The sequence below is a fragment of the Microcaecilia unicolor genome, chromosome 7 (assembly GCF_901765095.1).
Source record: "Microcaecilia unicolor chromosome 7, aMicUni1.1, whole genome shotgun sequence".
Lineage (NCBI taxonomy): Eukaryota > Metazoa > Chordata > Amphibia > Gymnophiona > Siphonopidae > Microcaecilia > Microcaecilia unicolor.
Window position 1 is genome coordinate 278,766,662 of NC_044037.1, and position 16,932 is coordinate 278,783,593.

The 16,932-nt window shown below is 46.9% G+C and overlaps 1 protein-coding gene across 3 annotated transcripts in view; it reads left to right on the top strand.

Annotated features, from left to right (window-relative positions):
* Nucleotides 1-12,269: 12,269 nt before the first annotated feature.
* HEG1 (heart development protein with EGF like domains 1) overlaps nucleotides 12,270-16,932 on the top strand; it is a 121,383-nt gene continuing 116,720 nt past the window's right edge. For all 3 annotated transcript variants that reach the window (XM_030210560.1, XM_030210561.1, XM_030210562.1), the window contains exon 1: nucleotides 12,270-12,844. In XM_030210560.1, coding sequence (XP_030066420.1) covers nucleotides 12,766-12,844 — 79 coding nt within the window. In that variant the 5' untranslated portion in view covers nucleotides 12,270-12,765. The remainder of the gene's footprint in view (nucleotides 12,845-16,932) is intronic.

The following is a 16,932-nucleotide window of genomic DNA, read 5'->3' on the forward strand; positions in this document are numbered from 1 at the left end:
ACAGTGAATATACATAAGATACATTTGCATGCATTACCTCACTTGTATTCAAATCTATCTCATGCATATTCATTGTGGATGCCCTGAAAACCTGACTGGCTAGGTGTGTTGAGAACCTAAAAGGATTACATTCCACAATTTCAGTCCCAGACAACTGAATGTAGCTGCATTGGGTGATTTCATTATCATCTTCTCTGGCATTCTTAATAGCTCTTTTTTTGAAAAATGAAAATATCACAATGGCTCATATGCTTCCAGATGTTCTTTTAAATGTATTTGACTGTCTAATCTATTGTAATAACAGTAAATACGGGCCTTTATTGAATACTAGCAAGAGGGAAATGTGCTGGACCTGTGGGGAGGAAGGACACAGGAGAGATGTCATACTATTTTTGGGGGGGGGGGGGGCCGAGGAGAGGAAGAGATGCCAGACTGGGGGGAGGGGGGGGAGGGGAGATAGAGAGTAAGAGAGAGAGATGCTGGACTCAGGGAGGAGTGGCCTACTGGTTAGGGTGGTGGACTTTGGTCCTGGGGAACTGAGGAACTGAGTTTGATTCCCACTTCAGGCACAGGCAGCTCCTTGTGACTCTGGGCAAGTCACTTAACCCTCCATTGCCCCATGTAAGCCGCATTGAGCCTGCCATGAGTGGGAAAGCGCGGGGTACAAATGTAACAAAAAAAAAAAAAATAGGGCGGGGAGGGGCAAAATTCCCCAAGGCCCAGCCTCCAATGAGAGCCTGGTGTTGGCAATCGAGAGACTGCTTTGCCGGCCATGGGTCTTTCTTCCTGCTGCGTCCCACCTATACAGAATCAGGAAGTTACTTCACAGGAGGCGGGATATGGTAGGAAGAAGGACCTATGGCTGGCAGAGCAGCCTCTCTTGATTGCTGCTGCGGGGGAGTAGGGGCGGTGGGGCCCTGAAGATTTTTTTGCTCCTGGCCCGGCTTTGTCTGTCAGTGGTAGTGGCTGGACTTTGGAGGATGGAGGGAGGGGGGGAGAGATGCTGGACACACAGATGTATGGAGAGATACTGGACCCAGGGACAAGAGGGAAGCGTAGAGAGACAAGTTGGGCAGGGAGGGAAGAAGCTGGATACCAGGAGACATAGGGACATAGAAGGGAGATGCTGGGCATGGAGGGAGTATAGGGACATTGCCATAGAGGGGCAATGCTGGACAGAGGGAGTAGGGACCATGAGGGGTATCGCCCCTGTCACAATTTAGTAAGTACATCTCAGAGCTTAATCTGACCAAGCCTAACTCAAAGGCCTGTGTCATCACATGGATTCTCTGTCATATTGCCTTCCTTATATGGAAGGATGACCCCCTAGTAGTAGTAGTGTGAGACTACCACTAAGGTCAGCTCTGCCATTTTGAACCTGGAACCAGACAAGGCACAAGTGGAAAGGGAATGTTCCTGCCCCATCCCACTATATTATCAGGGATTACCTCAATTAAGTCCCATAGCTGGTTAGGGGTCTGTGGTGGGCCAGGGGGTGAGGAGAAGGATTGAGGATTTTGTCAATGGATGGGGGGGGGGGAATTGAAAAGGAGGGGATTAGAACTGGAACTCTCCCCTTGCAAGCACCCCAACAAATAGCCCTCCAGGTTGATGTCCCCCTCAGCAATCTCTGGCTGTATCCCCACCCTCAGTCCTACCAAGACTCAACTAGGGCATGATTGCTCTTGTTGGCAGATTGAGCCCAAGCAGTAGCACCATCCAATTATTGTTAGGTGTCATTGACCTCATTTTGAACCAGGGCATCTACAAGACAGCAGTGGATGGGGAAGCTCTTGACCTGTCCACTAGACTACCATGGTGAATCCCAGGGTGTTGGAGGGTGGGGAGAGGGTTGTAAACAACATATAACCACCTTAATTTCCGGAAAGCATTAAAGACCTACCTGTTCGAAAAGGCATACCCTACGAACCCAACTTAAGGACCTGAATCTCTGCAGCACAACTTAAACAAACCTTATAATGTATACTATACAGCTCTCCTTCTCTACTATGCCTAACTGTTGTCTAGATCTATAAACCTTATAAGACTATAACATCAGCCTGTATTTGTTTCTATACCGGAGCTGGCGAATGGCTTCACGGTACTATGTAAGCCACATTGAGCCTGCAAATAGGTGGGAAAATGTGGGATACAAATGCAACAAATAATAATAAATTGCTGAGGGGGATTTCAACTCAGATGAGTTCCTGTTGGGAGGGTTTCAATTTGGGGACACTTGTTTGGGGGCTCTTGAGGGGGTACCTTTTGGGGTATTTTCTTGAGGGAGGATACTGTCAAAGCCTGTCAAGGGGATACTATTTGGTTGTGGTGATGATGGGGGATTGGCCTTACCTAGAGCAAGGGCCATGGCCATGCTACCAGGCTGCTCTACTTAACACCACCTTTCGAGTTGCTATTAAGTACAGCTATGTTATCAGCAGTCACAACAGCTACAGTGCGGTATTGTCCCATGCTTTAGCCACACCTGATCTCAGCCCAGGATGTCCCAATCCCGCCCCTACCAATGCTAAGCAGCTAGCACAAGATTTGTACATGCTGGCTGGTTTTACTGTGCAGTAACCATTGATGTCAGTTCATGCTAATGCTTAATGTGTGCTATCATCCAAGCTGTTTAATACATCTCCCAAGGTTCAATAAGTGCACTTCCTGTGTGGTAGATGCAGGGGGTATAGCCAGCATCGGTCCTGTATTTACCATACAGTGCAGTCACTTACTGCACAGGTCGATTACTCCATGCGGAAGCAGGGTAGTGTGGAATGTGGCCCCAATGCTGTCCAAAGGAAAACCCACGCAAAGTTTCTCTCTCAGTGCCCCCACCAATCTACCCTTATTTAATGCCCCCAAACAACACCTCCCTCTGCCAGACAGCACCCACTCCACAATTAAGTCCTCCCCAGACAGTAACCCCCTCCTAGAGTCAGATCATCCTGCCCCAATAGGACCTTCCAAGATGAGGTGCCCCCAACCACAGGCTCCTGCCTTAGCAGAAGCCCTCCCAACACCATACCCCAACCTCTACCCCCCAGACTTACCCGGAGGGGGGGGGGGGTCCCTCATAGTCCTGTGGGAATTATCTCCCTCTGCTCCAGTCTTGCTAACTGTTGAAGTTCAAAATGGCGCCTACAACCCCTAGCGATAGTCTCACTTTCCTACCAGTAATGCCCATGCTACCATATAACGGCATCAGCTCTGCAATTGGCAATTCTGACACCAAACATGTGCCATCATCCTGGTCACTAGCTGTCAGCACTGGCCATGCCCCATCTCTGCCCATAACCCACCTTACCTGCACTAAACAGCTAGTGTGGGATTTTTCCTGTGCTGGATGGTTTTAGCATGTAGTTATTATTAGCTCGAGTATGAGGTAATGCAGGGGTGACCAACCTTAAAACACAGAAGGTTGCATGAATGTCAGTACTGTCCTTAGTGGGCCGCATCTTTCTCCTTTCCTTCCTCGCCCCCTCTAATCTCCAGCATCTCTCTCCTCGTCTCTCCCCCTCAGCATCTCTCTCCTTCCCTCCCCTCTCCCTGTGTCTAGCATTTCTATCCCTCCTTACCTTACTCCCCTCCATCTCCAGAATCTCTCTCCTTCCTTCCTCTTCCCTCTCCCCGTGAGTTGTTTTAATTCCTTACCTTTCTTCCCCAGAGCAGCGAATCTACAATTAGCATAAGAGGCACTGTATGGCCAGCTAGCATGGAAACTTGAGTATCTGCGTATGCTCGAGGCCTGCAAACTCCGCCCCCTCCAATGCCCCTTTTGGCGATTGTAGATTTGCCGCCTTGGGGGAGAGAGGTAAGGAATTAAAAAATCTTAAGGGCGAGGGAAGGGAAATGGGACTTGATATACCGCCTTTCTGAGGTTTTTGCAACTACATTCAAAGCGGTTTACATAATATATTCAGGTACTTATTTGTACCAGGGGCAATGGAGGGTTAAGTGACTTGCCCAGAGTCATAAGGAGCTGCAGTGGGAATCAAACTCAGTTCCCCAGGATCAAAGTCCGCTGCACTAACCACTAGGATACTCCTTCACTAGCAACATTCCATGTAGAATCTCAAATAGTAGCAACAGAATCTCAATAGTAGCAACATTCCATCTAGAATCTCCAATAGGGAAAGGGAAATGGGACTTGATGTACCGTCTTTCTGAGGTTTTTTTGCAACTACATTCAAAGCGGTTTACATATATTCAGGTAATTATTTTGTACCAGGGGCAATGGAGGGTTAAGTGACTTGCCCAGAGTCATAAGGAGCTGCAATGGGAATCAAACTCAGTTCCCCAGGATCAAAGTCCACTGCACTAACCACTAGGCTACTCCTTCAGGGAAGGAAAAATTTTTTTTTTTTTTTTGGGGGGGGGGGGGGGGGGGGGGGGGGGTGCCATGGCATCTGTTGCTCCCTCTCCCTCCATTCCTACACCTATGCTTCCCCATGGTCTTGCAGGCCACATAAAATTCAGTGGTGGGCTGCATGCAGCTAATTACTGAGCTAATGGCTACCGCATGCTCACTGCTAAGATAGCTGCTTAGCACAGCTTAGTAAACAGGCTCAAAAGACTTTGTTTTCAAAGATTTAATTTTTAATATTTTTTTTTAAGACAGTGGGTCTCACACCTGCCCTTAGTACCCCCTCCTCCATCAGCTGGTTGTGTTTTCAGTCTACTGGCAATGAATGTGCCTGAGATTCATTTGTATGTACTGAAAATAGTGCATGAACATATCTCTCATTCATGCTTGCTGTGAAAAGCCTAGAAAAAAAAACAGCTGGGGAGAGAGGAGACAACTTGAGGACAGTTTTGGGAACCACTGTTCTAAATCCTATGAAAACAAGCTCAGAATTAAGTAGAATAACAGATATTCTAAGATTTAAGCCTGCAGGCTGAAAAAATGTTTGGCAAGTTTGCAGGCTGTTATCATTCATAAAAGTTTGATATTTTAAAAGTACCCTGTAATTAGAAATATGTCACAAGGGAAATGATACAGTTCTCACGAACATTATGGATATTCAGATTGTTTTCCTTTTTCTGTGAATAATGTCTTACACTCTTTTGATGACCTGCAGTTGGAGGGCCATGCAGTACCAGCCGAAAAGGATTGCAGCCTGGTTGTGGACAGGCACACTGCCAGCAGCAAGTGACAGCTTATTATCTACTTTGAGACATTATGGTGTGTTACCCAGTACTGGGATTTAAGCCTCCAATCATTTCTTGCTATTTTAAGAAGAGCCAGGATGCCACAGGGTCAAGGGTGGAGCAGCACTCTGAACATTTCCTGAATTCCTACTGCTTCCTCACATTATACACATACACTGTCTATACCAGACAATAAGAAAGATTTGCTGTGGCTATATTTTACTGTCAGGCGTATTTTCGAAAGAGAAGGGCACCCACATTTCGACACAAATCGCAAGATGGGCGTCCTTCTCACAGGGTCACCCAAATTGGCATAACCCAGAGCCGATTTTGGGCGTCCTCAACTGCTTTCCGTCGTGGGGACGACCAAAGTTCACAGGGGCGTGTCGGAGGCATAGCGAAGGCGGGACTGGGGCGTGCCTAACACATGGGCGTGCTCGATCGGTAATGGAAAAAAGAAGGGCGTCCCTGACAAACACTTGGATGACTTTACGTCTTGCAAGGTTCCGCGTTAGGAGTTACGGATCAAGAAAGGGATCTGGGTGTCGTCGTCGATGATACGCTGAAACCTTCTGCTCAGTGTGCTGCTGCGGCTAGGAAAGCGAATAGAATGTTGGGTGTTATTAGGAAGGTTATGGAGTCCAGGTGTGCGGATGTTATAATGCCGTTGTATCGCTCCATGGTGCGACCGCACCTGGAGTATTGTGTTCAGTACTGGTCTCCGTATCTCAAAAAAGATATAGTAGAATTGGAAAAGGTACAGCGAAGGGCGACGAAAATGATAGTGGGGATGGGACGACTTTCCTATGAAGAGAGGCTGAGAAGGCTAGGGCTTTTCAGCTTGGAGAAGAGACGGCTGAGGGGAGATATGATAGAAGTGTATAAAATAATGAGTGGAATGGATCGGGTGGATGTGAAGCGACTGTTCACGCTATCCAAAAATACTAGGACTAGAGGGCATGAGTTGAAGCTACAGTGTGGTAAATTTAAAACGAATCGGAGAAAATTTTTCTTCACCCAACGTGTAATTAGACTCTGGAATTCGTTGCCGGAGAACGTGGTACGGGCGGTTAGCTTGACGGAGTTTAAAAAGGGGTTAGATAGATTCCTAAAGGACAAGTCCATAGACCGCTATTAAATGGACTTGGAAAAATTCCGCATTTTTAGGTATAACTTGTCTGGAATGTTTTTACGTTTGGGGAGCGTGCCAGGTGCCCTTGACCTGGATTGGCCACTGTCGGTGACAGGATGCTGGGCTAGATGGACCTTTGGTCTTTCCTAGTATGGCACTACTTATGTACTTATGTACTTTACCTGGTTCTTTTTTTTTTTATGACCAAGCCACAAAAATGTGCCCTAAATGACCAGATGACCACCGGAGGGAATCGGGGATGACCTCCCCTTACTCCCCCAGTGGTCATTAACCTCCTCCCACCATAAAAACAAGTTTAAAAATAATTTTTTGCCAGCTTCAAATGCCATACTCAGGTCCATCGCAGCAGTATACAGGTCCCTGGAGCAGTTTTAGTGGGTGCAGTGCACTTCAGGCAGGCGGACCCAGGCCCATCCCCCCCTACCTGTTACACTTGTGGTGGTAAATATGAGCCCTTCAAAACCCACCAGAAACCCACTGTACCCACATGTAGGTGCCCTCTTCACCTATAAGGGCTATGGTAGTGGTGTACAGTTGTGGGGAGTGGGTTTTGGGGGGCTCAGCACACAAGGTAAGGGAGCTATGCACCGGGGAGCAATTTCTGAAGTCCACTGCAGTTCCCCCTAGGGTGCCCGGTTGGTGTCCTGGCATGTGAGGGGGACCAGTGCACTACGAATGCTGGCTCCTCCCACGACCAAATGGCTTGGATTTGGTCGTTTCTGAGATGGGCGTCCTCGGTTTCCATTATCGCCGAAAATCGGGGACGACCATCTCTAAGGACAACCATCTCTAAGGACAACCATCTCTAAGGTCAACCTAAATTTTGCGATTTGGGCGTCCCCGACCGTATTATCGAAACGAAAGATGGACGCCCATCTTGTTTCGATAATACAGGTTTCCCCACCCCTTCGCCAGGACGTCCTGCGAGGACTTCCTCAGGAAAAATTGGGCACCACTTTCGATTATGCCCCTCTATGAGTCTCCCCACTGCTGTTTTATACATTATTTAATGTACTTGTATTCTGCCTATCACAAATCTAAGGAAGTAGACCACAGCCCATCATTAAATCAAATTATATGACCAAATTAAAATATCTATATATATAAAACTCACCCTCAACGTTCTATTGGCTTCTGACGTCACTGAAGCCAAGGCTCGTATGTTTGAAGCTCTGAAGCCTCGAAAATCACAGTCTCTGGGCCCCGCCCTCGCGTCAAACGTTATGATGTTGAGGGCGGAGGCGGAGCAATTCACCGCCCTCGCGTAAAACGTTATGACGTTGAGGATGGAGGCAGAGCAATTCACCAACGTCGACGACGGGTGGGGGGGGGGGCACAGGAAAGCCTTGCTAGCGCCCATTTCATTGGCTCCAGAAACGGGCCTTTTTTTACTAGTGTTACATAAAATACATGCTTCATAAAGCCCTAATATTTGATAAACAAATTAATCAGGTTGGTAAATCATGTTACTTTCAATTATGGCAAATTTGGCAGCTTTAGCCTCTTCTGACTTGGTTTAATTTGATTAAGCTAATCCATGCCTTTGTTATGAGTAGAATCGATTACTGTAATTCCTTGTATCAGGGATCAACCTTAACCAGTCAGAACAGGCTTCAGCTGTACAAAACACTGCTGCTCGTTTAGTGGTCAGTGGAGAAAGAGAGCCAATCACGTAATGCCGATTTTGAAGGAATTGCATTGGCTGCCTGTTTCTGCCAGAATCGTTTTTAAGATCTTGTGTTTGGTTTTTAAGGCTCTTTTTTTTGCATTCTCCTTGATATCATTCAGAGACTTTGGTTGAACAAGATCACCAGTGTTTTTTTTTCTTTGCTCTTTCTCAGTGAAGTTTACTGCAACTTCCCTCACTTCAAGTGATCAAATTGACTTACATTAAAATTTCAAGACCACTTGACCCATAAGTTCTAGGCAGTTTATAATATATTAAAAGCTAAGTACCGAGACAAACCTTGGGAATTACAATTATTTATTTATTTATTATTACATTTGTACCCCGCACTTTCCCACAGAAGCAGGTACAATGCGGCTTACATAGTTAACAGACTTACAATTATTAGATTCATTAAGAAGAATATTAAGAACTATAACGTAACATAATAATAGAATGCTTTAAGTATGTGTTAATTAACATGGGAAAGAGTAATGAAGATAGATAAGGAAATGGGGATGGTTATGATGAAGAAAGGATGAGGAAGTAACCTGTTCCGGGGCAGAGGGAGCAAGGAACCAGCGGAGCCAACATCCCCCCCCCCCCCAGCGGCATGCACCCGGGGCGGACCGCCCCCACCGCCCTTGCTACGCCACTGTAGGCAACTATCCAGGTGTGCTTGGAGATTCTTTTTATTCAAACCAGTGGCACCAAAAACAATGGGAAGCATTTCTGTATCTTTGTGCCATATTTTCTTGGTCTCAGACAGCATTTCTTGGTACTTGAGGATCTTCTCTCTCTCTCTCTCTCTCTCCAAATGGTTCACAGAGGAATCACTTGGGACCGACAACTTTATAGGGGAGAGGGGCAAGAGAGGGAGAATTGTTGGACGTGGGGTGGAGGGGGAGGAAGCGAGATATACAGCAATGGGTGGCGAGGAGTGAGAAAGAGAAAAACCTTGCATGTGGAGGTGTAGGGGAGGGGGAGATGCTGCGTGGAGAGGGGCGGGAGTGAAAGAGGGAGAGATATTGGACATAGGGGTGGAGGTGAGGGAGAGATGGGGCATGGGGAAGAGAGGCAGAAATCTTGGACATAATAGTGGACAGGAGGAAGGGAGAGAATGTTGCATGGAGGAGGGGGAAGAGAGATTTGGGGCCTGGGGCACAAGGGAGAGAGAGAAGAGAGAGGGAGACATGGTGGACCTTTGGGTAGATGACAGAGAGGGAGAGGTAAACAGGAGGCGGAGAGGATAGAAAGAGAGAGATGTTGGATCCAGGAGCAGAAGGGAGTGACGGATATATGCTTCAGTGGCGTACCAAGGGGGGGCAGTGGGGGCGGTCTGCCCCAGGTGCACGCCGCTGGGGGGGGGGGGTGCTGCGGCTTGTGCCTGCTCTGAGTTTGCTAACTTTGCTCGTTCGCTGCAGCTCCCTCTGCCCCGGAACATCCTGTTCCGGGGCAGAGGGAGCTGCAGCAAACGAGCGAAGTTAGCGAACTCGGAGCAGGCGCGTGCCACGGCACCCCCCCAGTGGCGTGCACCGGGGGGGGTCATTTTGCTGGAGGGGGGGAGGTGTCATTTAGCGGGGGGGCACGCTGCACCCGGGGGGGGGGGGTCGCATCGGCGATCCGCCCTGGGTGCCATCCAAGCCAGGAATGCCACTGATATGCTGGACAATGGGAGTAAGTAAAATGAAATCATCCTCAATCTAATAAATTTGGAGGCAATGGCTAAAGAATCAAAGGTGAATCAAAAGTTCAGCTTGAAATTTCAGTGCAATATGGCAGGTTTTATGAGGACACTTTGTCCTTGATACTTGTGTGAATCAGAGCCTCTGGGGATTCCCAGTTCCCATCCTGAAGGGCCACCAACAGATATTTGCGTTGCAAACCGTACGAGGAGAGACTTGCTGACCTGAACATGTATACCTTGGAGGAAAGGAGAAACAGGGGTGATATGATACAAACGTTCAAATATTTGAAAGGTATTAATCCGCAAACAAATCTTTTCCGGAGACGGGAAGGTGGTAGAACTAGAGGACATGAATTGAGGTTGAAGGGGGGTAGACTCAGGACTAATGTCAGGAAGTGCTGGATATGTGGAATGCCCTCCCGCGGGAGGTGGTGGAGATGGAGACAGTAATGGAATTCAAACATGCGTGGGATAAACATAAAGGAATCCTGTTTAGAAGGAATGGTTCCGTGGAATCTTAGTGGAGATTGGGTGGCGATGCCGGTAATTGGAAACAAAATGGGAGCTGGGCAGACTTCTACGGTCTACACCCTGATCATGACTGAATAGATAGGGATGGACTGGAGTGTAAATTTTAAGGGGCTTCGACGTTAGCTTCAGAACTTAGTACAAGAACAGTACTGGGCAGACTTCTACGGTCTGTGCCCTGAGAAAGGCAAGGACAAATCAAACTCGGGTATACATATAAAGTATCTCATACCATGTAAAATGAGTTTATCTTGTTGGGCAGACTGGATGGACCGTTCGGATCTTTATCTGTCATCATTTACTATGTTACCCTTTGGGGTTCTACATGGAATGTTGCTACTAATTGGGATTCCAGAATCTTGTAACTCTTTAGGATTCCAGAATCTTCAGAACTTTTAGTACAAGAACAGTACTGGGCAGACTTCTACGGTCTGTGCCCTGAGAATGTCAAGGACAAATCAATCTCGGGTATACATATAAAGTATCACATACCATGTAAAATGAGTTTATCTTGTTGGGCAGACTGGATGGATCATACAGGTCTTTATCTGCCGTCATTTACTATGTTACTACTATGTGTGTGCTTATGAATGGAGGAGGAAGAAGAGAGAGGGTGGGCACATATCAAGCTCAAATCTACTACATTTCTGTAAAGGTGTGAATAAACATATGGATAAAGGTGAGGCAGTCAATATTGTGTATCTGGATTTTCAAATGGCATTTGATGAAGTACCTTATCAACAACTCCTGAGGAAATTAGAATGTCATGGGATAAGAGGCAGTGTTCTCTTGTGGATTAAAAACTGGGTAAAAGATAGAAAATAGAGAGTAGCATTAATAGCTGTAGCTACCTGATGCACGGTTCCATATTAGGAGTTTCCACCCGGGAAAAAGATCTAGATGTCATCGTTGACGATATGTTGAAACCTTTTGCTCAGTGTGCAGCGGCAGCTAAGAAAGCAAATAGAATGTTAGGAATTATTAGGAAAGGAATGGAAAACAAAAATCAGGATGTTATAATGCCTTTGTATCGCTCCCCGGTGCAACCACCCTCGAATATTGTGTGCAGTTCTGGTGACCCCATCTCAAAAAAGATATAGCAGAATTAGAAAAGGTACAAAGAGTGACAAAAATGATAAAGGGGATGGGAGGACTTCCCTATGAGGAAAGGCTCAAGAGGCTAGGACTGTACAGCTTGTTATGTTATGTTAATGAGGACTTATTACACGCCAACTCTCTTAATCAAGATTCAAGGCCAGTTGTCAATAGAAATCAAACAAAATAAAACATGGAAAAGAAAATAAGATGATACCTTTTTTATTGGACATAACTTAATACATTTCTTGATTAGCTTTCGAAGGTTGCCCTTCTTCGTCAGATCGGAAATAAGCAAATGTGTTAGCTGATAGAATATATAAGTGAAACATCCGAGCATTTCAATGACAGTCTAGCAGGGTGGGGGTGGGTAAGAGGTATGCATGGGGACATCAAAGCATTTCATTTCATTGATAGTCTAACAGGATGGCTGTGGATAGGTGAGAGGAGGGTGATAAAAGGCCAGTTACAAATTTGTGAACAAAGTAAACACTGATAACAAACTATCATAAAAAGTTAACAAATAAAAACAACAACAAAAGTTTTCAGAACAACAATAAAAAAAAAAAAGCCTGGAGAAGGCTGAGGGGAGATATGATCGAACTGCCACTTGGAAACAGGATATTGACCTCGATAGACCTTTGGTCTGTCCCGTATGGCAACGCTGATGTTGTTATGAGCTGTTTTTATATGTCAGGGTTATTTCATGTTATGATAGTTGAGATTCAACAAATACTTAACTATATAAATCCTAAAACGTTGTAGTCTCAGCAAGAGAAAGTTAATACAGGAGAAGAGGGCGAGGGAATGAACAGAGAAGGCAGAGTAGCACTGCCTGAGACTGCCAATAGCCTGGCTATTACCTCGCCTTCGCCAGCTCGGCTTGCAAAGGGTTAAGGCTCCGGCTCCCGGATTGGACGTGTTGGGCGGAGAGTTCAGATCCAGCCTCCGGCCCGCTCCTTTTGTACAAACTTATGATGAAGCAAAGAGTTCGCAAGGGAGAGAATCGATCGCAGGAGAAACTGGGCTGCTAAGGAGCGGGAAAGCGCTGCTATTCGGTCCCATCACTGGTGCGGATTCGGTGGATCCAGGAGACAGGGAAAGGAGCACGAAGGTTTCGGTCTTGCTGGGAGGCTGAGCTTAGTGTTGGCTGGGGGGCAACAGGTCGGAGGGGGCTGCGCTACCCTGTTGTGATCATCGATGCCAAGATCTGTCGCCTCACTGGAGCTCCCAGAGCTCGGCTGCTTCCTTCTGGTGCCTGGATGCGGAGGGGGCTTTGCCGGCTGATCCCCCACCACCACTCCCCGGAGCGCTATGACTTTCCTGAGACTGATCGGTGCAGAAGCGGCTGGGTAGGAGCCGATCGGCTGCCTACTGGGACCAGCCGGGGGTCCCACTGACTCCTGCAGGAACCAAAAGCCAGAAGTTGGGGTGCAAAAGCCAAAACTCCTGGGCCTCATCTGACTCTGGGGACAGTCACCAGCCATGCCCAGAAGCAGGACGATCGCCTCTTACCTGGCCTTTTGCATTCTTAGTTTGTATTCCCCGCGCCACGATGTTACAGGTAAAGTCACTGGTTTCGGCCCCGGCTGGAATCAGAAAGTACAATAATAAGGTTTTGGAAAAGAAATCGTTTCTTAACGCAATTAAAGAAGCTTTAAAGCAAAAAGAAATTCATGGCATCGGGGGCAGTGTTTGCGATTTGCCTCTGCCTGGAGGTCCTCAGTTTGGATCTGAATGGGCTTTTTTTTTTTTGGTGTTCGTCGTGGTGGTGGGAGGGGGGAATTGAATAATTGTTGAAAGTGGGATGTCAATACAGAGCTGCCAAGTTACCCATTCCAAGAGGGAGACTTTGTAGCCCGTCCTGGTTTTAAACTTAGTATTTGTAGTTCATGGTTCTATCCACTGAATCAGTGCTGTAAGTCCCATAAATATTATTATTATTATCATTTGTATAGCGCTACCAGATGCACACAGGGCTGAACACCTGATACAAAGAGACAGTCCCTGCTCAAAAGAGCTTACATTCTAAATAATACAGACAGACAAGACAGTTAGGGTGAGGGAAGTAATGGGTGAGAAGGGAGGAAGGGACAATGGGAGGGCAATTGAGTAGTGGCTAGGAGCTAAAAGCAGCAGTGAAAAGGTGGGTTTTCAGCATAGATTTGAAAACAGGTAGAGATGGAGCTAGGCGTACAGGCTCAGGAAGTCCATTCCAAGCATAAGGTGCCGTGAGGGAAAAGGAACGAAGTCTGGAGTTAGCAGTGGAGGAGAAGGGGGACGACAAGAGAGATTTGTCCAGCAAACAACAAGATGAGGTTGGCAGAAATGCAGGAGTGGCCAAAAAGTCTCACTCCTGGAATGGGTAACTTGGCAGCCCTGTCAATAGAGCACTAGGGACCAGATGATCAAAAACCCCAGCTGTTCCAAACAGCACTCAATCAGTCCTGGAACAGCTGAGGACAATACGCCCTTATGATTAAGGCTAATAGCATGAAAATTTGTGTGGGCTATTAGCTCTTATCATAGGAGTACTTCTGCGGGAGGACTGTGGCACAATCCTCCTGCAGAAGTTGTTTGACAGGTTTGGGCTGTCCCCCCCCCCCCCCACCACCAAAAGAAAGCCCAGACCTGTCATACAGGAGGTTCCCCCCTCTTCTCCATACACAAAAGGGGCTGGAGGTCCTGAACACCGTGTACCTTGTAGTGATGGAGGAGGGAGGAAGTTGCCTTCCAGCATCGCCTCCGAAATGGCGGCATCCTGCCCTGCCCAGGGAAGCCCCACCTAGCGCATCCCAGGATGCACTGGGCAGGGGACCGCTATTTTTGAGGCGCTGGAAAGAGGAGGGAGTGCTACTCTTTCACTACAGGGTACGGGGGGGGGGGGGGGGTTCAGGGGACGCTAGACCACCAGGGTGGGTGGGGGGTGTGGGGGTAGGGTTGGCCACAGGCCACGTTGGTTTTTTTGGTGTCAGAGGGTCCAGGGGTGTAGGGGAAAAGGCCACTGGACCACCAGAGAAACTTTACTTGATCGGGGGGGGGGGGGGGGGGGGGTTTAGGGGACTTGAGGTCCAACCAGCAGTGGTGCACCTTTAACATTTCTAGCATGGAGGAGAGCAGGCTGGGCTCCTATGGTCCTGCATCTCCCTCCCTTAAGCATCACTCCTGCTTGAACATGTCCTCCAGCAGTGGCCTTCTTGAGATGTAGTCAAAAGGAATGTGTCTGAGAGATTGGGTGGTCTTAAAAAAGACTTGAAAGTGTGCAATCTCAAAGGTACGTAATTCAGCTCTCTCACCGGAGCACCAACGGAGAAGCGCCAAAAGTACGCTCTTGCTGCAGAGTGTAAGCATGAAAAATCTTGCATATGGAGGTGAGGGAGAAGGGCGGGAGAGGGAGAATTGTTGGACATGGGGTGGAGGGGGAAGAAGGGAGAGGCAGCAAAGGGGCGGAGAGAGGTGAGAAAGGGAAAAATCTTGCATATGGGGGTGGGGGATGGGTGAGAGAAGGACTACACGATTCACAATCAGGATTCTGCTCCTTTTATAGTACTGAAACTGTTTTAGTTATTCTTTTGAGCAAATTTAAGCAAGAAATAGCTACTGGAAAAAATATACGTCTCCTCCAATTTGATATGTCTAGCGCATTTGACATGGTCAACCATGATATCTTACTAAATCTTCTTGATCACTTTGGGATTGGCGGAAATATACTCAGATGGTTTAAAGGCTTCTTATCCTCTAGATCTTACTAAGTAAAATCTAATTCAAACATATCATCTTCCTGGAAACCAGTTTGCGGAGTCCCTCAGGGTTCACCACTTTCACCAACACTTTTCAATATATTGATGATTCCACTGGCTAAATCCTTATCCAATTTAGGCCTTAACCCATTTATTTATGCTGATGATGTTACAATGTATATACTTTTTAGACATGATTTGACAGAAATCTCCAATACAATTAAGATCGGTTTGAATACAATGGATGCTTGGGCAAACTCATTCCAACTAAAACTAAATTCTGAAAAGACTCATTGTCTTATCCTTTCCTCAAAACACAATAAGTATAAACCTTCAACCTTAAACATCCCTAACTATTCTCTTCCAATATCGGATAGCCTAAAACTGCTTGGCGTCATTATTGACCGCAATCTGGCACTTGAAAGTCAAGTAAATTCCACTACAAAGAAAATGTTCCACTCAATGTGGAAACTCAAACGCATAAAACAGTTCTTCCCACGAAATGTATTTCGCAACCTAATACAATTTATGGTACTAACCACCTTATAATTGAAAGAGAAAAACGCCTAGATTTCGACCCAAATCGGGAGATAGACGTTTATCTCACAAAAACGACTAAATCGGTATAATGGAAAGGCGATTTTGGACGTTTTCAACTGCACTCCATCGCGGAAGCGTACAAAGTTGATGGGGCGTGTCAGAGGCGTGGCAAAGGTGGAACTGGGGCGTGGTTATCGGCCGAGGAGAGATGGGCGCCTTTCGCCAATAATGGAAAAAAAGTATGTGTTTGTAGCTAGAATTTAGGGCACTTTTCCTGGACCCTGTTTTTTCACGAATAAGGCCCCAAAAAGTGCCCTAAATGACCAGATTACCCCCAGAGGGAATCGGGGATGACCTCCCCTGACTCCCCCAGTGGTCACTAACCCCCTCCCACCACAAAAAATGATGTTTCACAACTTTTATTTTCACCATCAAATGTCATACCCACCTCCCTGGCAGCAGTATGCAGGTCCCTGGAGCAGTTGTTAAGGGGTGCAGTGGACTTCAGGCAGGTGGACCCAGGCCCACCCCCCCCCTACCTGTTACAATTGTGCTGCTTAATGCTTATTAGTCGTCCAACCCCCCAAACCCACTGTACCCACATGTAGGTGCCCCTCTTCACTCCTTAGGGCTATAATAATGGTGTAGACTTGTGGGCAGTGGGTTTTGAGGGGGATTTGGGGGGCTCAACACACAAAGGAAGGGTGCTATGCACCTGGGAGCTCTTTTACCTTTTTTTTTGTTTTTGTAAAAGTGCCCCCTAGGGTGCCCGGTTGGTGTCCTGGCATGTGAGGGGGACCAGTGCACTACAAATCCTGGCCCCTCCCACGAACAAATGCCTTGGATTTATTCGTTTTTGAGCTGGGCGCTTTCATTTTCCATTATCACTGAAAAACAAAAACGCCCAGCTCACAAATTGTCGAATAAAACATGGACGTCTATTTTTTTCGAAAATACGGTTCAGTCCGCCCCTTCACGGACCCGTTCTCGGAGATAAACGCCCACGGAGATAGACGTTTTCGTTCAATTATGCCCCTCCACGCCATTTAGATTACTGCAATGGAATCTATGCAGGTTGCAAGGAACAACTAACAAAGAAACTTCAGACCGCACAGAACACAGCAGCCAGACTGATATTCGGAAAACCAAAATTTGAAAGTGCCAAACCCCTTCGCGAAAAACTGCATTGGCTTCCCACCAAGGAACGTATTGCCTTCAAGGTTTGCACTCTTGTCCACAGGATTATTTATGGTGAAGTCCGGGATACATGTTGGACCTCGTAAAATTACCACACAGAAACAGTACCAGCCTATCCCGAACTTATTTAAATCTGCATTATCCAGACTGCAATGGACTTAGATACAGATCAACT